Genomic DNA, 24526 nt, shown 5'->3' with positions numbered 1-24526 from the left:
GGTAAGCTCTTTTCAAAAGAGTGGCTGATAAGAGAGACACACTGTGCTTAAACTGTTTGTTCAAACGATATGGTTTCTATTGAACACCTGCTTTCTTTTTGGAATCTAGAGTTTTGATTCGTGACTAGCTCTTAATAAAAGCCCTGGGCACTGAGTGTCTGGCGAGTTTCCCTGGTAGACAACATTTTACAAACGTTATCACAACTCGTTGCTGGGGAAGTTAAGCATGTTCTGTGTGACTCTCCTAGTAGAGGACTCTTGGAAGCTTCCTCCTAGTTTCCTCTGGACTTTGATCCACGCCCTTTCTCCCTTTGCTGAATTTGCTTTGAGTACAAGAATATTTTCAGTGCTGTGAATACTCCTAACAAATCATCAACTTGGGGTTGTCTTGGGGACTCCTGACACATTTCCTCAAACAGGAACTAATGGCATGAACTACTAAAGTAATTAAAAAATTTTATTTTGTATTTTCAATTCTCCTCATTTGGTCAGTTGATTAAGATACTTTAAAAATGTTCCAATGATCTAAAAATATGAAACCAAGATACCTAGAAGTCTGAAAAGAATTACATTTTATAATAATATATTATTGTGAATAAATGATAATTCTATCCTGAACACAAAACAATCTCAGAGTGTTACATAATTAATTTTTTTCATGAACATCTGGATAAAAATAAGTGTAAATCTCCTATTATTATCTCTTGTACTTCAATTGCACCTCTAGGTGGATACCAATCTAAAAACAACTTTAAAAAATTTCACATCAATTATTTATCCAGAATACTTCCAAGTTCTTGATAAAGCTTAAAATGCTTTACAGCCTTTATTAATCTTCAGAATGAAGATTTTAGACCTGAATAATTTTTAAAAGTATCTTTATTGGAGTATAATTGCTTTACAATGTTGTGTTAGTTTCTGTTGTACAACAAAGTGAATCAGCTTTAAGTATACATATATCCCCATATCCCCTCCCTCTTGAGCCTCCCTCCCACCCTCCCTATCCCATCCCTCTAGGTGGTCACAAAGCATCGAGCTGATCTCCCCGTGCTATGCAGCAGCTTCCCACTAGCCATCAATTTTACATTTGGTAGTGTATATATGTCAATGCTACTCTCTCACTTTGTCCCAGCTTTCCCATCCCTCTGTTAGAACTGAATAATTATTTTAATTTTTCAGTTCTGATAGAAAGGAAAAACTATGTTAAGTGACTACTAGAGGTTATTGTTAATAGACGAAGGAATAAGAACCAAGTTGTTTGTATACTTAGATTCTAACTTACACTTATCCTCACATGATAATAATTTTATACAAAGAGCTTGGTACAGTAAGATAAACAAAAATGGAGTCAAACAAGAAAGTCAATAAAGGAAAAAAATCACACAGATAATGTAATGTTAAATAAGATAAGATACCTGTACCTTATCTAATAACTAAAGAATATTTTTGAAACTTCTACTGTGATGTGTGTGGTATGTGTAATGTAGTATTGTAGAGATCAAAAAAGTGAATAAGTCTAGTGTGCAATTTAGTTGGAAAGATTCATTCATTCAATCAAACAGTATTTACCAAGCATCTGTCATATGAAAGCAATGTGGTCATTGATATAGGGCAAGTGCCCCAAAATGATAATACAAAACAAAATACGATAATATCAAAGATGAGGAAAAAACAGGGAGCTAAGGAGTTGGAAGGTTGGAAAGGTTACAACTAAATATCTGTTTATATACAAGAGTGGGAGATACTGAAGAAAGGTTGAATAGAAAAAGTAGATAGGTCCTGAAAAATAGGCACAATTTCACCAGATGGAATAGCTGGAGGAAGGAAGGAATATCGTAGGAAGAAGAGAACTGTATGAGCAAAAGTAGAAGTAGGAAAGCAAGGAGGATGTTTGCAAGCCAATGAGCAGAACTTTTGATTGAAATGGAAAGCAGTGAAAAGTAAGCCTGAAAATATAGGTTAGGATTATATGCCAAAGACTTTGAATATTAGGGTGAGTAGTCTGTATATATTCAGTAAATAACGGGGAAGTCAGTAAAGGTGTTTCATCAGAGTGAAATAATAAGAGCCTGATTTTAGGAATATTAATTGAGTGTATGACAGATTATGAAGAGTAATGTTGAGAGTCATCTGGAGGTGTGAAAACCATTTGTTATAACAGTCCACATAAAATAATGAGAAACTGAACTAAGATGTTGGTAATATAAATGGAGCGAGGGGAGAGATGAAAGTCCAGTGGTTGAATCTATAGGATTTGTTTTCCAGTCTTGATGACTAAAAGAAAGGCAATGGTCATAAATAGCTAAAGGGCAGAAAAGAGGAGATACAGTTTTGGAGGGAATAGAGAATAAAATGAACTCACACTATGTTAACTTTGAGAGCCGGCGGAATATCAGAGTGTAAATATTATATAGAAAATTAGAGATATTAGGTCAGGAAATTCAAACAGAGACTGCAGCTGCAGATAGAAATATAATAATTATATGCAGAAAGACGATAACTGAAGCTAGCGGAGAGGATAAGATTTTTAATGGACAAAATAGAAGAAAAAAAGAGATTTCATATCTATCTGGAGACTGGGACCAGAAAGAAGAAGAGGAAAAGACAAGAAGTAGAGAGGTAGAAGATCAAAAACATTGAAGTGCCATGGAACTGAAGAGTTTCAAGGCGGAAAGCACTGACAATAGTCTTAAATACTTCAGAGCAGTGAAAGATAAAAATATTTTTGGATATGATCATAAGAAAGTCACAAATGATGAGTGACATCTGAGAGACAGAGATCAGAATAGAGATAGAGAGAAAAGCCAGATTGCAAAGAATAAAAGGAGAAAGTGAAAGCAGTATGTTCATAAAATTTAGAATGAGGGAAAGGAGAGACATATAATGATAATTTGAGCCAGTGTCTTGGCGTGGATTTGGGGGCAATTTTTCAGTTAAGCACATCAATGAAAGAAAGTATAGTAAGATGCTAGTTAGTTGGTATATCTAATAAAATTTTAGAGAGAAGTGATTTAAGAATGACATTTTTTAACAGACGAGTCCAGAATTAAAAATTAATAAAATATGAAACACTCACAGCAGCAATTCTTAGTGAGGTAGAGGTGGGGAGCATGATTTGCACTGACTGTCCAGGGGAAAGATATCATCTCCAAAATTCCGATTTGTTTTCCTATGGGCATGCCTTCACCTTGAGAATCCCTTACTTAAAGCAAACTAGATGAGCAAAAAGAAAATTTACATACCTACTTTTATTCGAAGAAGAAGATGGGATAACTTAAAAGATATATATGTGACTTTGGATGGAGACGTGTTTACTTACTCTGAGTTTAATGGTTTTTTGGCATATAAAATTATCCAACAATAGCTGTACTGGAATGATAATGCCATCAGTCTCATAATGATATTGTCTGATGCCTTCTCACAGTTTAATTCTTCTAGGTCCTACCAGAAAATAAATAAAATAAAAAGATTCACTAGGTTGACCAGTTGTTACAAAATTATTGTTGCCATATTTCTAGAATCTATGATATATAAATTATAACTTGAGAAGAAGCATGGGTATGGGTTCCCATTTTATGGAAAAATTAAAGTCACACTGGAAGTAGTAGGGGAAAAGCTACAGTAGTTGTAAAACGGTTAATGATAGACTCAGCAAGGGGGGTTCATGAATCTCCCAAAGTCCTAGACATGAAGCAAGCAGTCTACAGAGTGCTCCTATCTGGGCAGTTCTTTGTAGACAGGGATCTGGCTACTCTTAAGGACAAAAACCCATGGGATAATCTGCACTTAATGCTTACTTAAGGAAGATGAAAAATCAGCAGTTAATGAACTTATAGGAATGTCTTTCTAATGATCTAGAATCTCTTTTTTCCTTTAACAATATTAATTTTTGATAGAGTGAATAATTCAAGAAGTATTTTATTCTAACAGTAAGTTATGTAAGCATGGATTAAAACAGTTTTCCCAAACAGGATTTCCCTCCCACAAATAACTGTTATTTAATAACCTTAAATATGCAAGATACAATATTCCATAAGAATCTTTCTAACAGAGCTTTTTTGTTTCCGTCATATAATTCTTATAGTATTAACATTTGCTTATTAAATCAGACTTCTACCTTACCATAATATGTGCCATTAATTTATACTCCATACCATCAAACTGCTTTCTGCTCTCCACTCCCACACTATTAAATTAATTTCTTTGTAATTTGTACTCCAATCAAGCAAACATATCAGGGAGATTCATACATCTTAAATTCTAAAATATATGGATTTTTGAAGAGATTTTCTCTCTCTTTTTAAAAACTGACTAATTTATAGGCAATCCCCACTTACTTTAGAGGAAATCCCGTATTACCAATTACAGATTAATATGTTACCTCCTTTTAAGAAACACAGTGGCTAGAATTTGATTTTTAAAGTTTTCAACACTATAATTATTCTATAAATGTATTTAAAAAAAGGTCAATACATAATGTTAAAGATACTATATTTGCTCTATCTTCTTAAAGTACGTTAAAAATTACAAGGCATTGAAAAAGCTTGGTAATAGCCATTTTCCACGGTGATGATTTTAGCACTTATGGCCCATTTGCAAAGTTTTGGAAGAAATCATGAGTAGATTATAGTTAAGCTCTCTAAAGCTAATAGATTACATGGTTACACATGTATTTTAATATATTTGATTTATATTTTTTATTGTATAGTTTTACCTGCAAAATTATGGTGGTGTCCTCATCAATTGTCACCACTACATAATGCTCTGTACCTCCAAAAAGTTTCAGTGACTCACTGCAGCATCTCTCCACCAATGTGATATTATACCTGTAAAATATAATATTTTGGGGTGACAGATGGCTAAGAAAAATTCTTTAAGAAAAACTGTATTGTCCTCCTGCATATTAAATTATTTGAACTACTGTTCAAGTTTCATACCTCAATTTATTCCACTTAAGAAATTTGAGGAATGAAATTATGAATTATTCCATTTATGACAAATTAGTTGAGATATGTGTTGCCTTAGATATTTTGCTAAATATTACTGTACATGATACTATTATAAATGTCTTTCTTTTGTTTGTTTGTTTTTTGGGGTTTTTTCTTTTGCCCACACCCACGTGGCTTGTGGGATTTTAGTTCCCCCACCAGGGACTGAACCTGGGCCCCCGGCAGTGAGAGTGTGGAGTCCTAACCAATGGACTGACAGGGAATTCCCCTATTATAAATGTCTTGACCAATTTATTCTGGTTCTGTAAGTAATAATTCATGAAATTAAACATTGTGTTATGAGACTAAAACATTCTGCATTTATCAGAATTTTCTTTTTTCTCCTGAAAAGTTGCCTAGATTTAAACTATCTTTTATAAGCTCAAGTTTTCTGTGAATGCCCCACAGCCTTAAGATATAAAAACAAAAGTATGGAAAATAGATCTGCATTTTAATGAAGGTCACAGCATAATTATCCTTCCTTGATATATAGCCCAATGTCTAACCTTCCTGTGACAACTTGTACGCTATGATAGTGTTTTAGATCATTTAAAAATGCTCCGTGTTGGTATGATGTTAGAACTAAAGGTCTAAAAACTTGAGAATTCATTTAGAACTTCATAATCTTGCTTCCTAGTCAGTATTTAAAGTCCTCTAAATAAGAATACTCATTCTCAATAATATCAATGACCCAAAGACATGACCATGTAATTCACAGAAAACCCCCCCACGTAAAATCCTCATATTTGCTGGTAACAAAAGAAATGCAATTAAAAATGAATTGAAATAATAATTAACTATTTTTTCTCCACAAAATTGATATATAACCAAAAAAAGACAATATTCAATAATTATGATGGTGTACTATAGGGAGAGAAGTATAAGTTGACATAAACTCTATGGAAAACTATTCCTATGTGATATAATTCCAGGCTTGAATCAGAAAGAAATAGTGCCACATATATAGCATAATATTTAGCCAATTAGGGTATATACATCTTTCCTAAGTTATGAAGTCAATAACTTACTTGGTTTCTAACAACTGAAGTATTTCTGGAGTATTAAGAAGTCCTTCAGATGCAAAAAACACATATGGAATCTGAATTTCCAAAAGAAAACCACCAAAACTATCCAGCAAGGTGCTTCCTAAATATGAAAAAATTTATAAATATTTCTCTTTTTTCTCATCCCTCGGTTCTTTCTCTTTTTACTAAACATGAGAATAACAGGTGTATGCTCAAGGAGTAGTATAAAAATAAAACATATTCATTGTAAAAATATGAATTCAGAATAAAGAAAGGTCTGAAGAATAAAATAAAAATCATGTTATTCTACTCCTAGAAATAATAGTTAATAGAATTTATTAAAACTACTATATACTAAAAACAGAGTTTAACACATACTTCCACACTTTTTTCTGTATGTTTGCTTGTCTATACTTACACATGTACATTCACTTGAAAAAATAAGGAAAAGAAAAAACAGGATCATACTCTACCTGAATGTTAATATCTGCTTTATTCAATTAGTACATATTGGACATTTCCTGTATAAATATATATACTGATTTACATCAAAATTTAAAATTATGCACAATAATCCATAGGGAATGCTACAGATCAATAGGAAAAAGATCATATACCTCAACAAATAAGTGGACAAAGGACATAAACTGGCCATTTATAAAAGAATGGCTATACAAGATCAATTCACTTATGAAATGGTATGGATAATCAAAGAAATGCAATAACACAACTATAAAATATTATTTGCCTCTAATCCTTTCAAAAATTTAAAAGATTAATAATACCTACTTGTAGTAAAAATATGAGGGAAAGGATTCTCTCACACTTTCCACGTAAATATAAATTGGGATAGAATTTCTGGAAAGCTATTGGCAATATATAAATGTGTGTATACCTTTGAACCAGCAATTCATTTTACCCTGGAATTTTTACTTCTTACAACAAGTACATAAAGATATATAAGATATATAAACTACTATAAATCTTGTGGTATAATAGTAGAAAATTGAAGCATTATAAATGACCCAAATAAGGAATTGGTTGAATAAATTCAGTTTAAAGATGAATGTTTACCTTTTATCCTTTCTTGAACCCATGTTTTAATTATTTAATGAAGTTAATGCTTAAATTTCTGTATCAAAGATTCCAAAGTAATAATTATGGTTGTATTTTTAGAATTGAGTTGGAATGTCTCAGAATTCAAACTTCCTACTCATACTTGAGGTGGATGGAAAGTGACTTATGGCAAGTTTTGAATGAGAGATGCACTGGGACTAAAAATATACAGGATTTTTAATTTAATGGATCTGAGAATTCACAACCTTAGTCATGTGAAGCGTTACTGAGAAATACAAAGAAACCAAATGCTATGCAAAGTGGTTTAGACTCTTTGCCAAGCATTTGTGCATAATTTTTTGTTGTGTATTAAAAGTTCTCTGTGTCAGTCAACATACTATGACATATTTTTCCCTAAAATTCAATAAAAATATTGTTGCATAAAAGTCAGTTAGGATTAGATATAATTATAATTTAATAGTGCTATTATAAGTAAAATTTAGAAGCTAAACAGATGAAGACAAATAGAATCAGTAAAGGCTATTTTACAAAAGAGGCAAGAGATAGTTAAAGGTCTTGCTCAAGGTCACACAGTTGGTGGTGAGGTTAGAGCTTGAACTCAAGTCTTCTAATGCTATAGTTTATTCTCTTTCCATAGATCAGAAATAGAAAGCAGCAAATTTTCATGCTAATGGAACAAAAAAGGAATTTTGGTTTATATCCTTACTCTTTAAAACTGTGTCTGGAAGAATCACTTTAAAGGCCAAGTAAGGAATATTCAATTTTTCACAATGTTCAGCCCAACAAGAGTTTTCTACAAAATTGTATTCCACCACAAAAGAGAAATTACTCCAGGGGAAATCTGCTCCAATATATTGATTGTGTACAACTGCACAGAAACTTGTACTGAAGACAAAAGAAAGCCAAGAAAATAGAATTAGTCTTGGGTCATTATACACTTGGAATGCTAAAAGATGACTGTTTCTGCTATTTTATTCTTCTCTAATCTATGCCTACTTATCTTGGAAGGACACTGGCGTATTTTCTGTTGACTTGTTTTCCAATTGTGCTAATCTTTTTATCTTTCTTTTTGATGGTCATACTTAAAAAAAAAACAACAACCAGGATATAAAAAAACTGTGGACTATTTCACATCCTCATATGCAAGGGACCCTATTTTATTACCTGAGTCTTATCAGTAATACACAAACCACCATGAGAAATCAACCTCATTTTCTTATAAATGTGAGATTTTAATCTTTGAGAATCTATATAGTAGAATATTACCTGATTACTTTGTTTTTTATTTATTTATTTTTATTTATTTATTTTTGGCTGTATTGGGTCTTCATCGCTGCATGTGGGCTTTCTCCAGTTGTGGCGGAGGCTACTCTTCGTTGCAGTGCGTGGGCTTCTCATTGCGGTGGCTCCTCTTGTTGCGGTGCATGGGCTCTAGGTGCACAGGCTTCAGTAGGTGTGGCACCCGGGCTCTAGAGCGCAGACTCAGTAGTTGTGGGGCACAGGCTTAGTTGCTCTGCGGCATGTGGGATCTTCCCAGACCAGGGCTTGAACCCTTGCCCCCTGCATTGACAGGCGGATTCTTAACCACTGTGCCACCAGGGAAGTCCCTTCCTGATGACTTTGAAATGGCTTTTTTTTCCTCAATGGGCTTCATAAGTGATTTAACAACAAAAAGGTGGGTACTTAAATATCGTAAGTTTATCTTTCCCATCTTCGAATTTCATATAACATAGAATTTACTATAATTAAAATTCTCTACTGCTGCTTTCTATCTAGAAATAATTTCTACATAAAATAAGGCAAAATGAAAACATTTTTAGACAAGCCAACACTAACTTTATTATTAGCAGGCTCTCACTGAAAGAATTTCTAAGTGATGTACTACAAGAAGAAGGAAACTCAAAAGGAATGAAGAAAATATAAGAGACAATGCTGAGCAAAAACACTGGTTAGAAAGAAACAAGTGTAAGTCTAAATAGGTACTACTTGTACTGACAATAACAATGATAATTTGGAGATATTAAAGAAAGAATGAACTAAAATTCTGGACGACAGTAATACATAATACACAAGGCAATAAACTTAGTTAAAGCATTTTTCAGGAAGAGAGTGGAGACACTGATTAATTTCAGGTTTTATTAAACCTTTTTTGGGACTTCCATGGTGGTCCAGTGGTTAAGAATCTGCCTTCCAATGCAGGGGATGTCGGTTCAATCCCTGATTGGGGAACTAGGATCCCACATGCTGCAGGGCAATTAAGGCTGTGCGCCGCAACTACTGAGCTTGTGCGCTCTGGTGCTCACATACTGCAACTAGAGAAGTCCACGCGCCTCAACGAAAAGACCCGCATGTCACAACGAAGATCCCATTGCTGCAACTAAGACCTGACGCAGCCAAACAAGTAAATAAATAAATTTTTAAAAATTGGCTAAAAAAACTTTAAAAAGTTAAGTTCTAGGAGAAACTGCACTTTTCCCGCGGAACTGGTATGTCTCCTCCCCACAGATGAACAAATATGTTTTTACCCATTTAAAACACCTTTGGATTCCAGAAAATCTTTTTTGTTCGAATGTAAGACAGTCAGTGTCAAACCTGTTGGAAAAAAGAGTAATACAAAAAGTTTTTTTCAATATTTTGTTCATATATATTTTTAGGTGTGTCATATATTTCACTACCATAGAAATGAATTAAAGACCTGTGAACAAGGATTATTTTTCTAAGTCTAGGGAATCAGAAAGTTTGAGCCATGGGCACTGTTTCTGGTGTGTATGTATGTTGTGTGTATATAAGCCTGGAAATTCTGAATTTATTATGTAAAATAATAAAAGAGATCAAAAACTTAATGTTAAAATAACTAAATACTCACCAATTCTGTGCAGTTCATTTTATTTTGCTAAAAATTACGGTAGATTTTACCTTTTTTCTAGCCAAAAATTTAAGTACATAACTAAACAGCAAGAGACTATATTTCAGTGCAGTAGGAATTTTTTTTTCCTTTCTCCTTGCTGTATAAGAAAAAGAAGACTTCCTGGACACTACCTGTTTCATAGATTCACTCCTGCTTCTCAATTATAATTTAAATTACTTATTTATGTTATATTTTAAACCAAATATAATAAACTTAAAAATTTTATTATACCCACATATACAGTTTATTTTTGGTACACATAATTGATTTAAGAGTAGCTAATTCTAGTAAAAATAAATTCTATACTCTATTAGTGAACTTTTGTCAACTGTAGAGTTCCCAAAAGTGTGATATAATAATGGCAGAGTAATGTTTAATAATTTCATGTTTACTTGATATGACAGTAGTTTTGGTGATGATAAGAACGGACTTAGTAGTATTTCTCTTTTATAATTTATGAGGTCATATTATTTAAAACCTAATCTCCTTAAGTGGTTTGTACTAGCTTTGATCCCAAAGCAGATTACTTGCTGAGCACATTACTAGGATCTTTCAAACACGTGGAACGATGGAACCACATCTTTATTTTCTAACACTAGACAGAAAGAAAAGGCCTAGCTTCTAGATACAGAGGATAGTTGCCAGTTACAAACAGAGTAAAAACATTTTTCAGTATATAGAGTCAATATTTTTGTGTCAGCAGACCTTGTTGAAACAAAACAATAAGAGTAGTAATGATATAATCCCAAATGTCAGGAGAAATAGGAATGTTCGGCATGAAGCCTACATAAGAACCGATATATATACAGCAATAATTTGCCACTATATCTTACGTGACATCAAAGGAAAATGTGTCTCATTAAGTAGGTTTAAGTATTCTTTTCTGTGGGGCAGGAATATTTCCTCAGCTTCTTCACAAAAATATTCCTTTGGTTATCCAAATCCCTTTGTCTTATTAATATTTTAAAATTTATTTTTTAGAATTTTTATTGGAGTATAGCTGATTTACAATGTTGTGTTAGTTTCAGGTGTACAGCAATCAGTTATACATATACATATATCCCCCTTTGTTTTATAATGCTAACATTGGTCAGCGCAATATACACTACTATGTATAAAATAGATAACTAATGAGAACCTGCTGTATAGCACAGGGAACTCTACTCAGTGCTCTTTGGTGACCTAAATGGGAAGGAAATCCAAAAAAAAGAGGATATATGTATATATATAGCTGATTCACTTTGCAATACAGCAGAAACTAACACAACATTGCAACTATACCCCAATTAAAAAAAAAAGTTTCCAATTACCCTGATTGTCTAGACAACTGTGGCAGCTTCAGCTCCTCAATTGTTAAGTATTGCTCTAGCATTTTGGCACTAGTAAGGATCTTGTGATTTGGTAAATATGAATTTATCTTCCCAGGACTGGAAAACTGAATGAAATAATAAGATCCAAGCTTGAAAATTTGGACTCTAGCACATGATAACATTGTCAAGAAATAGCACCGTATAAGGCTCTGCTTAAAAGAGCTTTCCAGGGGCTTCCCTGGTGGCGCAGTGGTTGGGAGTCCGCCTGCCGATGCAGGGGACACGGGTTCGTGCCCCGGTCCGGGAGGATCCCACGTGCCGCGGAGCGGCTGGGCCCGTGAGCCATGGCCGCTGGGCCTGCGCGTCCGGAGCCTGTGCTCCGCAGCGGGAGAGGCCACAACAGTGAGAGGCCCGCGTACTGCAAAAAAAAAAAAAAAAAAAAAAAGAGCTTTCCATTCTCACATTACTATTGATATGTTTTAATAGTTTACTAACTTCACAGAGTAGCAGATATTCGTCACAATACTTGCATATATTTCAGTTAAATCTTTCTCACTAGTCTTAGTCTAAGTAGGGTATATAGGGAGGTATTCATTAGCTTATTCATTTATTCAATAAATCTTTATGAGGTGCCTTCCATGTTCCAGGCATTTTTGTGGGTGCTGGAGATACAAATCAGGGCATGGTCATTACCTTCCAGAAGCTGAAATTTTAGTGAGGAAAACAGACAAGATAATCAGTTATTATAGCCCAGGATGGTAAGAAGTGTCTTAGAAGGATGTACATAATACCCTGAGAGTAGAGAGGGAAAGTATTTAAATCAAGGTTTCCTAAACAAATGTTTTAACTAATTTTTAAAGGATGTGTAGGAGTTAGCTTCCTAAAGAAGAGAGAAGAGCATTATGATAGCAGGAACAGGAAGGGTAAAGGCATGGAGATAGGAGACAGCAAGATAAATAGTTTGGTAGGGTTAGAGCAAAGAAATATTTTGGGAGATGACAAAAGATGCAGTTCATAGAGGGAAGAGAATAAATAAAGGTTGACACAGTTTGAGGGTGGTATTTTATTTTATTTTATTTTATTTTTAAGACTGGAAGCCTTAAAGATTAAGAGAAAGAGTCATTAGAGAAGAAGGCTGGCTGGGAAATAACTGATGGAATAAAGTTGAGACTGCATGAAGAGATGGGATCCACAGCACAAGTGATAGATTGGTTCTCAAAGGGTGGAGATTCACCTCCTCTGTAGAGAAAGGAGGAAAGATAAAACAATAGAAGAAATAAATATAAGTTTGTAGATGGTGGGGAAGATGAAACTGAGGAGGATTATTACTGGACTAAAGGATGTTAGAAGGCATAATTCCCTTCTCAAAATGAGGGGACGAGTGGCATGTTACGGGTTTATGGTACAGCCATTAGTATGATAGGAATGGGAACTAAGAACATATAGAAAGATTGTTAAGAATTATTAAAAGCCCTTATAAGTTCAGAGAACCTGATTTTGTAGTGGTACCAATCTATCTGATTTTCTCCAGTAATGCTCAGCAGCTCAGGTGTAGGAATAGAGAGATTAAATCTTGATTGATTGAGGGCTGAAGTTTAAATGGAAGGTATCAATACAATAGAAGAACAAGACTGATTAAAGTGATGGCCATCCCCAATTCTGGAAGTAGAAAAAAATGAAAAAAGGAGTTGACAATTTATAAATCTCTAGAATGCTGAAGATCATGAAAGAGCTAGAGGTAGCTGTAGACAGAGAACAATGTATCAGAGTTTAAAGTTTAGAGGCAGGACAGCTCTGTATTATCACAAGGTCGATAGCAAAGTGAAGGAGTGAATATCATATTTGTTGTGAAGGTCAACGAAACTAAGAGGTCAGGGTATTGAATAAATCATTCACATTAAAGACACCTAGGATAATGGCAGGACCAGGACTAAAGAGAGTACCATGAATCAGGTGCAAAACTGTCCATGGATGATTGTGGGGTAGTAGAGAATGACATGGCAATATGGCATAGCCTCAAAGGACGGAGGAATAAAGTTCTGGAAAGGATAATGGAAAGCAAGAAATGGCCTTCTCATCCCTATACACAGAGAGAGAAAATTATCAGCTTCTATATGAAAGGGATACAGGGGAAGCATTATCATCTAGGGAAAGTTGGGTTTCACTTAAGACAAGGAGATGAAGAAGGAGAAAAGTTTACATCTTAGCAATGCGTTCCACATCACAAGGTGGAAAGGGTTGGCAGAGGGGGCAGTAGTGGGTAGAAGAGTTGAAAAATGACCCTGGAACAAGAGAGACTTAGGTTCAAATCCTGATTCCCTCACTTACTACCTGTGATTTTGGCGTGATACATCACTTTTATGAATTTTAGTTTCTTCATTTGTAAAAACTGACTTAATAAAACCTATTCATAGAGTTGTAAGTACTCCATAATATTAGCGATTAGTAGACAATAAAAGGTGTCAATTGGTAATAATAATTAACAGTAATGATAATGTACATATAAGTACATTGTAGTATATTTATATTGCAGACTAATATAGTCCACATTGATTTAAAAACTGATTAGATCCCACTGAATTATATATTTTTAAAGTATGAATTTTATGGTGTGTTAATCATATCTTAATTAAAAACTTGGTTAGATCAGTACATTTTTATATATTCAAGCATTTGTTATCAAATGAAGCATAATTTAAAACTCCCTACCTTCTATTTTGTTAAGGATTTTAATAAGTAAATGTTTTTCACCATCTGAATCCATTCTTATTATAATCAGCACCTGTTCAAAAATAAGAATTTCATATACATGTATATCTGAATGATTCTTTTTCATATTCTTTTGCTACAGTGACAAAAATAACAAACTTAATTGGTTACATGAAACTAACGACAATAAGGTGGCAAAGTAAATATTTGTGTTGCAAAAGATATCAGTGCTTGAACACAAAGGAATAAATTCTGGTAAGATCAAATATTAATGAGGAAAGTATTTTGGAGTAGGGCATTCTTAGTATTCCTCAAGAATTCCAATATAGGTGACTATATATAAGTTGTCTCTGCCTGTACTGTAAGTGTTAAATTTAACCCAGGCAGGTTTGAATTGCTGGAGAAAACCAATGATTTGCTGCTATACTTTCCTACTTACCATTACAGTTTTGGGGGCGTGCAGGGTGGAGATAACAAATCAACCATAGGTTGTTTCCGTATCTTGGCTATTGTAAATAATGCTGCATGAACATAAGGGTGTATCTTTTCAAACTAGTGTTTTTGTATTCTTCCGTCAAATACCCGGAAGTGGGGTAGATGGTTCATATGGGAGTTCCATTCTTAATTTTTTTTTTTTTTTTGCAGTACGTGGGCCTCTCACCGTTGTGGCCTCTCCCGTCGCGGAGCACAGGCTCCGGACGTGCAGGCTCAGTGGCCATGGCTCACGGGCCCAGCCGCTCCGCGGCATGTGGGATCTTCCCGGACCAGGGCACGAACCCGTGTCCCCTGCATCGGCAGGCGGACTCTCAACCACTGAGCCACCAGGGAAGCCCCATTCTTAATTTTTTGAGGCATCTCTATACTGTTTTCCATAGTGGCTGCACCAACTTATGTTCCCACCAACAGTGTATGAGGGTTCCCTTTTCTCCAAATCCTCACCAAGTTATTATTTCTTGCCTTTTTGATAATAGCCATTATGATAGGTGTGATGTGATATCTCATTGTGGTTTTGATTTGCATTTCCCTAACAATTAGTGATGTTGAACATCTCTTCATGTGCCTACTGGCCATCTGTATGTCTTTTTTGGGAAAATGTCTATGAAGCTCCTCTGCCCATTTTTAAATTTTTTTGTAGTTGTTGTTGAGTAGTATGAGTTCTTTATATATTTTGGATATTAACACCTTATTGAATATAGTAATTTGCAAATATCTTCTCCTATTCAATAAGCTGTCTCTTCATTTTGATGATGATTTTCTTTGCTGTGCAGAAGCTTTTTAGTTTGATGTAGTCCCATTTGTTTATTTTTGCTTTTGTTTCCCTTGCCTGAGGAGACATAACCAGAAAGATATTGCTCAGACTGATGTCAAAGAGTGTACTGCCTATGTTTTATCGTTTCAGGTCTTACATTCCAATCCTTAATCCATTTTGAGTTGATTTTTGTGTATGGTGTGAGACAGTGGTCTACTTTTTTTTTTTGTATGTGGCTGTCCAGTTTTCCCAACACCATTTATTGAAGAGACTATCCTTTCTCTATTGTTTCTTCTTTGTTCCTTTGTTGTAAATTAATTGTCCATATATGTGTGGGTTTATTTCTGGGCTCTCAATTCTGTTCCACTGACCTATGTATCTGTTTTTCTGCCAATACCATGCTCTTTTGATTACTATAGCTTTGTAATGTAGTTTGAAATCAGGGACTGTGGTGCCTCCAGCTTTGTTCTTTTTTCTCAGGATTGCTTTGGCTAGTTATGGTCTTTTGTGGTTCCATATAAATTTTAGGATTTTTTGTTCTATTTCTGTGGAAAAATGTCCTTGGGATTTTGATAGGGATTGCATTGAATATGTAGATTGTTTTAGGTAATATGGACATTTCAACAATGTTAATTCTTCCAATCTATGGGCATGGAATATCTTTCCATTTATTTGCATCTTTAATTTCCTTCAACAATATCTTATACTTTCAGTGTACAGGTCTTTTACCTCCTTGGTTAAATTTATTCCTAGGTATTTTTTGTTCTTTTTGTTGTGATTGTAAATGGGATTGTCTTCTTAATTTCTCTTTCTGCTAGCTCATTTTTAGCATATAGAAATGCAATAGATTTTTTTTGTGTGTGTGCTACGCGGGCCTCTCACTTTTGTGGCCTCTCCCATTGCAAAGCACAGGCTCCGGACGCGCAGGCTCAGTGGCCATGGCTCACAGGCCTAGCCGCTCTGCGGCATGTGGGATCTTCCCAGACCGGGGCACGAAGCCATGTCCCCTGCATCGGCAGGCGGACTCTCAACCACTGTGCCACCAGGGAAGCCCACAATAGATTTTTATATGTTGATTTTGTACCCTGCAACTTTACTGTATTTGTTTTGTTATTTCTCATAGTTTTTTGGTGGAGTCTTTAGGGTTTTCTACACGTAAAATCATGTCACCTGCAACAGTGACAGTTTTACTTTTTCCTTTCCAATTTGGATGCATTTTATTTCTTTTTCTACCTAATTGCTCTGGCTATAATTTCTAATACTATATTGAATAATTATGGTGAGAGTGGGCATCCTTGTCTTGTTCCTGATTTTAGAGGGACAGTTTTCAGCTTTTCACCATTGAGTATGATGTTAGCTGTGGGTTTGTCATATATGGCCTCTATCATGCTGAGATACACTCCTTCTACACCCATTTCATTGAGAGTTTTTTTTTATCATAAATAGGTGTTGCATCTAGTCAAATGCTTTTTCTGCATCTATTGAGATGACCATATGTTTTTTATCTTTCATTTTGCTAAGGTGTATCACACTGGTTTGAGAATATTGAACCATCTTTGCATCCCAGGAATAAATCCTACTTGATAATGCTATATGAACGTTTTAATGTATTGTATTTGGTTTGCTAATATTTTGTTCAGGATTTTTGCATCTATATTCATCAGAGATATTGGTCAGTAATGTATATTTTTTGTATTGTTTTTGTCTGGACTTGGTATCAGGGTAATGCTGGCCTTGTAAAATGAGTTAGAAAGTGTTCCCTCCTCTTCAATATTTTGGAAGAGTTTGAGAAGGATGGATATTAATTCTTCTTTGAATGTTCGGTAGAATTCACTTGTGAAGCCATCTGATTCTGGGCTTTTGTTTTTTAGGAGGTTTTTTTTTCATCACTGTTTTAATCTCTTTACTAGAAACTGGTCTATTAATTTTTCCATTTCTTCATAATTCAGTCTTGGAAGGTTACATGATTCTAAGAATTTCTTCATTTCTTCTAGGTTGTCCACTTTGTTGGTTACTAACTATTCAGAATATTCTCTTACAATCTTTGTATTTTTGTGGTATCCATTGTTATTTTTCTCCTTTATTTTCTAATTTTATTTATCAGAGCCTTCTCTCTTTTTTTCTTAGTGAGTCTGGTTAAAGGTTTGTCATTTTTGTTTACCTTTTCAAAGAACCAACTCTTAGTTTCGCTGATCTCTTCTATTGTCTTTTTAGTCTCTATTTTATTTATTTTTGCTCTGATCTTTATTATTTCCTTCTTTCTACTGACTTTGGGCTTCATTTGTTTTTTTCTAGTTCCTTTAGGTGTAAGGTTAGATGATTTATTTGAGACTTTCTTGTTTCTTGAGATAGGCTTGTATTGATATAAACTTCCCTCTTAGTACTGCTTTTGCTGCATCCCATAGATTTTGGTATATTGTATTTTCATTTTCATTTGTCTTAAGGTATTTTAAAAATTCTCCTTTGATTTCTTCATTGACCCAATAGTTGCTCAGTAGCATGTTGTTCAGTCTCCACATATCTGTGATATTTTCAGCTATCTTCTTATAGTCTCATAGTGTTGTGGTTGGAAAAGATGCTTGATATGATTTCAATCTTCTTAAATTTATTGAGACTTGTTTTGTGTCCCAACATACGGTTTACCCCGGAGAAAGTTCCATGTGTGCTTGAGAAGAATGTGTATTTTGTTGCATTTGGATGGAATGTCCTATACCAATCTATCAAATCCATCCGGTTTAATGTTTCATTTAAGACCACTGTTTCCTTGTTGACTTTCTGTCTGGATGATCTATCTATTAATGTAAGTGGGGTGTTAAAGTCACCTCCTATTATTGTGCTGCACCAATTTCTCCCTTTAGGTCTGTTAATAATTGCTTTATATATTTTGGTGCTCCTATGTTAGGTGCATAGATATTACTAACTATTATGTCTTTTTTTGTTGTTTGTTTTACTATTACATCTTTTTGATGAATTATCCCCTTTATCAGAATATAATATCCTTCCTTGTCTCTTGTTACCTTTTTTAAGCTTAACGTGTATTTTGTCTGATATGAGTATGGCTACATCTGCTTTCTTTTGTCTGTCGTTTGTTTGGAGTATCATCTTCTATCACTTCACCTTGAGCCTATGTTTGTCTTTAGAGCTGAAGCGAGTCTCCCAGAGGCAGCATATAGTTGGCTCTTGTTTTTTAATCCATCCAGTCACTTTGTGTCTTTTGATTGGTGAATCCAATCCATTTACACTTAGGGTGATTATTGATAGATGAGTACTGCCATTCTATATTTTGTTTTCTGGTTGTTCTATATCTCCATTGTTTCCTTTTCCTGTGTTTCTGTCTGCCATTTTGGTTTGGTAGTTTTCTATGATGTTTTTCTCAGTTTCCTCTTTTTTTTATGTTTTGTGTCTCTGTTTTAGATTTATGCTTGGTGGTTACCAAGAGGTTTGTGTGAAATGTATCATAGATAAAGTAGTCCTTTTTCTGCTGATAGTATCTTATCTTCATTTGCCTATATGGGTTCCCTTCTTTTCCTCTTCCCCTTTTATGTTTTTCTTGTCTCAAATTATTCCTTTTTATATTACATTTGTTACCAAATTGAAGTGGCTATTGTTTTTTTCCTGATATTTCTCCCTTTAACCTTTATGTTGTAATAAAGTATTTAAAAACCTATTCTGATACAGAGTTGCAATTTTCTGATTCTGTTCATCTATTTATCACCTTAAAGTTTTGTGTACTTTTGCCTTTTTTTTCTGGCAGCAGAGCTCCTTTCAACATTTCTTATAAGGCAGGTCTAGTGTTGATAAAAATCCCTCAGCTTTTGTTTGTCTGGGAAAGCCCTTATTTCTTCTTCGTATCTGAATGATAACTTTGTTGGATAGAGTATTCTTGGATGACAGTTTTTATCTTTCAGTATTTTGAGAATGTCATTCCACTCCCTCCTGGCCTGTTGAGTTTCTGCTGAGAAATCTGCTGATCTGCTAATAGGGATTCCTTTGTAGGTTGCATCCTTTTTTCACTGACTGCATTTAAAATTCTTTTTCATTGACTTTTTTTTTTCCCCCCGGTACGCAGGTCTCTCACTGCTGTGGCCTCTTCCATTGCGGAGCACAGGCTCCAGACGCGCAGGCTCAGCGGCCATGGCTCACGGGCCTAGCTGCTCCGCGGCATGTGGGATCTTCCTGGACCGGGGCACAAACCTGCGTCCCCTGCATCAGCAGGTGGACTCTCAACCACTGCGCCACCAGGGAAGCCCTTTCATTGACTTTTGACAGTGTCTTGGAGAAGATCTTTTTGCATTGAGGTGATTAGGTGTTCTTGTAGCTTCATAGACTTGTATATCCAGTTCCTCCCCCAGGTTTGCGAAGTTCTCAGCTGTTATTTCTTTAAATAAACTCTCTGCTAACTTCTCTGTTTCTTCTTCTTCTGGGATAACCATTACCCTAATGTTGCCCTTCCTAAAAGAGTCAGATAACGCTCATAAAATTTCCCCCTTTTTTATATCTTAATTCTTTTTCCTCTTCTACCTGTACCATCTCTAGATTTCTAAATTTGAGCTCAATAATTCTTTCTTCCATATGGTCTTCTCTATTTCCAGTGCTTTCTAATGAATTCTCAATCTCATTTATTGAGCTCTTCAGCTTCAGAATTTCTGTTTGGTTCTTTTTTAGTTTCAGTCTCTTTGGTAAAGTATTCCTTCTGTTCATTAATTTTACTCCTGAGCTCATTGAACTGCCTTTCTGAGTTTTCTTGTAGCTTGTTGTTTCTTCATGACAGCTATTTTGAATTCTCTATCAGTTAGATTGCAATATTCCATGACTTTAAGTTTGATTTCTGATGAATTGTCATTTTGTTTTTGTGATACAGTGTTGCTGTGGTTCTTCATGGTGCTGGATAAGTTGTTCCTCAGCTGACACATCTGAAGTAGCGAACACCTTTCTTCTTTAGGTAAAAATAATTTTTTCTACTTGATTTTAATGAACCAACAAGTTATAAACTAGAAGCCATTCTCTTTTTCTAAAAAAACATAAGACGCTGTTAGGAGATTTATTTATCACAAGGAAAAGATTTATCCAGCAAAAAAAATCTACTGAGACACAGCAGTTCCCTTTTCAGAGGTGCTGCAATAAAGAAGACAATAGCAATATCTTTACTGTTTAGGTCAATACAATTATTGGATGGGTGAAAGCAAGAAGCAAAAAATATAAATTTCACACTCAGTGACCTAGTAATTTGTCAGTCATTTTTCTTCATTAAACCTAATGCATCCTCTGGGACTGGGGCAGAGGATTCCAGAGAAATTGCACTCCTGGCCTGGCCATGCTCCAAATTCCATACCATCTTTTCTATTCCTTTCTTTTTTAAATTTTCATTGAGGTATACTTGATTTACAATGTTGTATTAGCTTCAGTTATACAGCAAAGTGAATCAGTTATACATATATCCATTCTTTTTTTAGATTCTTTTCCCCTATAGGCCATCACAGCATATTGAGTAGAGTTCCCTGTGCTATACAGTAGGTTATTATTAGTTGCCTATTTTATATATAGTAGTGAGTATATGTCAATCCCAATCTTCCAATTTATCCCTCCTCCCTTATCCCCTGTTAACCATGTTTGTTTTCTACATCTGTGACTCTATTTCTGTTTTGTAACTAAGTTCATTTATACCATTTTTTTAGATTCCACATATAAGTGGTATCATATATTTGTCTTTCTGTGTTTGACTTACTTCACTCAGAACGACAATCTCTAGGTCCATCCATGTTGCTGCAAATGGCATTATTTTGTTCTTTTTTATGGCTGAGTAATATTCCATTGTATATATGTGCCACATCTTTATCTATTCCTCTGTTGATGGACATTTAGATTGCTTCCATGTCCTGGCTACTGTAAATAGCATTGCAATGAACACTGGGGTGCATGTATCTTTTCGAATTATGGTTTTCTCTGCGTATATGCCCAGGAGTGGGATTGCTGGGTCGTATGGTAGTTCTATTTTTAGTTTTTTAAGGAACCTCCATACTGTTCTCCATACTGGCTGTACCCCTTTACATTCCCACCAACAGTGTAGGAGGGTTCCCTTTTCTCCACACCCTCTCCAGCATTTACTGATTGTAGATCTTTTTTTTTTTTTTTTTTTTTTTTGCGGTACGCGGGCCTCTCACTGTTGTGGCCTCTCCCTTTGCAGAGCACAGGCTCCGGACGCACAGGCTCAGTGGCCATGGCTCACAGGTCTAGCCACTCCACGGCATGTGGGATCTTCCCAGACCGGGGCACGAACCCGTGTCCCCTGCATCGGCAGGTGGACTCTCAACCACTACGCCACCAGGGAAGCCCTGTAGATCTTTTGATCATGGCCATTCTGACCCGTGTGAGGTGATACCTCATTGTAGTTTTGATCTGCATTTCTCTAATAATTAGTGAATTTTTTACAGACTTATTTATTATTTATTTATTTAATTTATTTTTGGCTGCATTGGGTCTTAGTTGCGGCACTTCGGGCTCTTTGTTGCAGCGCATGGGCTTCTCACTAGTTTTCTCTTCTCTAGTTGTGGCGCACGGGTTCCAGAGTGCGTGGGGTCTGTAATTTGGGGCCTGCAGGCTCTCTAGTTGAGTCGTGTGAGCTCAGTAGTTGTGGCACGCGGGCTTAGCTGCCCCGCGGCATGTGGGATCTTAGTTCCCTGACCAGGCTTTGAACCTGTGTCCCTTGCATTGTAAGGTGGATTCTTTACCACTGGACTACCAGGGAAGTCCCTATTAGTGATGTTGAACATCTTTTCATGTGCTTTTTGGCCATCTGTATGTCTTCTTTGGAGAAATGTCTATTTGTATCTTCTGCTCATTTTTTGATTGGGTTGTTTGTTTTTTTGATATTGAGTTGCATGAGCTATTTGTATATTTTGGAGATTAATCTCTTGTCGGCTGCTTCATTTGCAAATATTTTCTCCCATTTTAAGGGTTGTCTTTTTGTTTTGTTTATGGTTTCCTTTGCTGTGTAAAAGCTTTTAAGTTTAATTAGATCCCATTTGTTTATTTTTGTTTTTATTTTCATTAGTCTAGGAGGTGGATCAAAAAAGATCTTGCTGTGATTTATGTCAAAGAGTGTTCTGCCTATGTTTTCCTCTAAGAGTTTTACAGTATCTGGCCTTACATTTAGGTCTTTAATCCATTTTGAATTTATTTTTGTGTATGGTGTTAGGAAATGTTCTAGTTTCATTCTTTAGCATATAGCTGTCCAGTTTTCCCAGCACCACTTACTGAAGAGGCTGTCTTTTCTCCATTGTAAATAGAAGCCTTTCTCTTATTTTCCAGTAGGTGGCACTATAGAACATTGTTTTCTCTTACCTGTGCTGCCTCTGGTTGTGTTTGAGTATTGGCACTTTCTACCCTCCGTGTCTACATCAGAGGGGTCACCCAAAGCATTTGTTGTCACTGCTTGTGCCTCTGGGGTTGTTGGTGCCTTGCTGTTTCTGGTGTTATTGATGTCACTGCCTGAGTACTAGGACGGTGGCCTCATTTGGGATCCCTGAGTCACAGGCTCTGCCACTGCAGGAGGAGCAGGAAGGCCGGGAGGAGGAACTGGGGTCATGTGTGCCGTTCCTTTTCTGGTGCTCTTGGGTTTCTGGGCTCACTCACTGCTGATGGAGGGTGGGGCGCCAGAGCTGTGGGTGGCTCTGAGCTGGAGGGACAGGGTCATAGGCCTCGTGCCACGGCTGCTCCAGCTATCTGTGGCTGTGGGTACCAGTGCAAGTGGGAGGCCGGGGTCATGTGGGATGCCGCCCTCGCTGCTACTGGGTTCTCTGGACTGGGGTTCAGCTGCTACAGCCCAGGGTCCAAAATTGCAGGCACTGCCTATGCTGATCCTCCAGTTCTGCCTCTTCTATGGGTTCCATTCCACCTATCTTTACAGGTACAGATGGGTGGAACTCTCCAGTGTTCTGGTGTTAGGCAAAGGCCCCTTTGTTGAGTTGTGGATGTTTTCCTGGTTGCAGATTGAAGGGGAGAGCCGAGAGAGCATCTCTTCCTGCCATGATGCTGACATCACTCCCCAATTTTAAATTTCTTACTGATTGATTTAATTTGTTTTAATGACAGGCAAGTTACCCAAGTAACCATAGAGTTGGGGATAAGAATATCCCCAGCAGGGACAGAGGAAAACGAAGAAAAAGGCCAAATTTGTTTCCAGATTTAGTGTAAAGATTTTGAGATGCTTTTCTGCTTGAAAATATTTTTTAAAGTATTTTCTCTTAAATCCTTACTTATGCAAACTTTGTTCAATGCTTGATGTAGAGTGGGCAAAAAATTTCCAACATAATCCAAGAAATAAACAAGTGCTTTTTTTTTAGAATTATATAAGATGAGATTCTGGCTCAATATCTAAAAATTAATTATTGTAGTTCTATTGTTGGTATGTGTTCATGAACTTACAAGTAGAAAACAAAATTTTTGAGATTTAAAGGATTAATCCACAGAAAACTATGTATAATAAAAATTAAAGTATTAAAAAAATTCAAGACATATAAATAATGATGCCAATGATCCTTTCTCTGGGTCTGATTCTGTCCTGTTAACTTACTCAAGGAGAAAACTGTCAAGGGACCAAATAGTATATACTATACTGTTTCATAATTTCAAATTAAATGCAAAAATTTATCTTACATCCAATTCTTATATAAGCTGATTGCTGTTATCTGCTTTATTTCAGTACTTACCTTAATTTGCTGTCCACTTTGCATCCAATTTAGTATCTGACATTGCAATTCTTGTATCTTGTAGCTGGTTTCAGGCTTTTTTTCCCTAATAAACTGTACAATCTCCAGTTGTCGCCAAATGTCATCCAAATAGGAGCCTAAAATGCTTTTGTAGATATCTTTTGCATTTGACAAATATCCTGTTAAGAACAAAAGTGGGAAAAAAAGCATGTCTTTTTGTTCTTTTAGAAACTGCATGGTAAAAACCTAAAAGGAAATAAGGGTCATAGCAGAGACAGTTAAATTTCCCTTTACTACTTTTCTGATTTTGATCAAAGATAGAAACTAATGAAAACCTTAAGTTTAAGTGAAGCTGAGAAATATGTAGCAAATGTTTATTTTTAAGCTACATAATACCAATATAACTGGATATACTCTACATATTCTCTGAATATTTCTCATCCTTTCCTGCCTTCTGGCTTGTTAAATGCTATTGCCTTCTTCCTAAACCCTAGAATCTACACTTACATGCAAGTCCTGTGGTAATGCATTTCACTGAGATTTTTCTTGGTA

At 35.6% G+C, this 24526-nt stretch overlaps 1 protein-coding gene across 1 annotated transcript in view; it reads right to left on the bottom strand.

Annotated features, from left to right (window-relative positions):
* Positions 1-24526, bottom strand: part of SHOC1 (shortage in chiasmata 1) — an 89071-nt gene that overhangs the window by 11796 nt on the left and 52749 nt on the right. The window contains exons 16-22 of the mRNA XM_067743661.1: positions 23975-24153; positions 14018-14090; positions 9616-9682; positions 7797-7975; positions 6017-6134; positions 4715-4826; positions 3320-3441 (exon numbers count right to left, since the gene is read on the bottom strand). Coding sequence (XP_067599762.1) covers positions 3320-3441; positions 4715-4826; positions 6017-6134; positions 7797-7975; positions 9616-9682; positions 14018-14090; positions 23975-24153 — 850 coding nt within the window. The remainder of the gene's footprint in view (positions 1-3319; positions 3442-4714; positions 4827-6016; positions 6135-7796; positions 7976-9615; positions 9683-14017; positions 14091-23974; positions 24154-24526) is intronic.

This window comes from Pseudorca crassidens, chromosome 7 (assembly GCF_039906515.1).
Source record: "Pseudorca crassidens isolate mPseCra1 chromosome 7, mPseCra1.hap1, whole genome shotgun sequence".
NCBI lineage: Eukaryota > Metazoa > Chordata > Mammalia > Artiodactyla > Delphinidae > Pseudorca > Pseudorca crassidens.
This window is presented reverse-complemented; position numbering and strand designations above follow the sequence as displayed.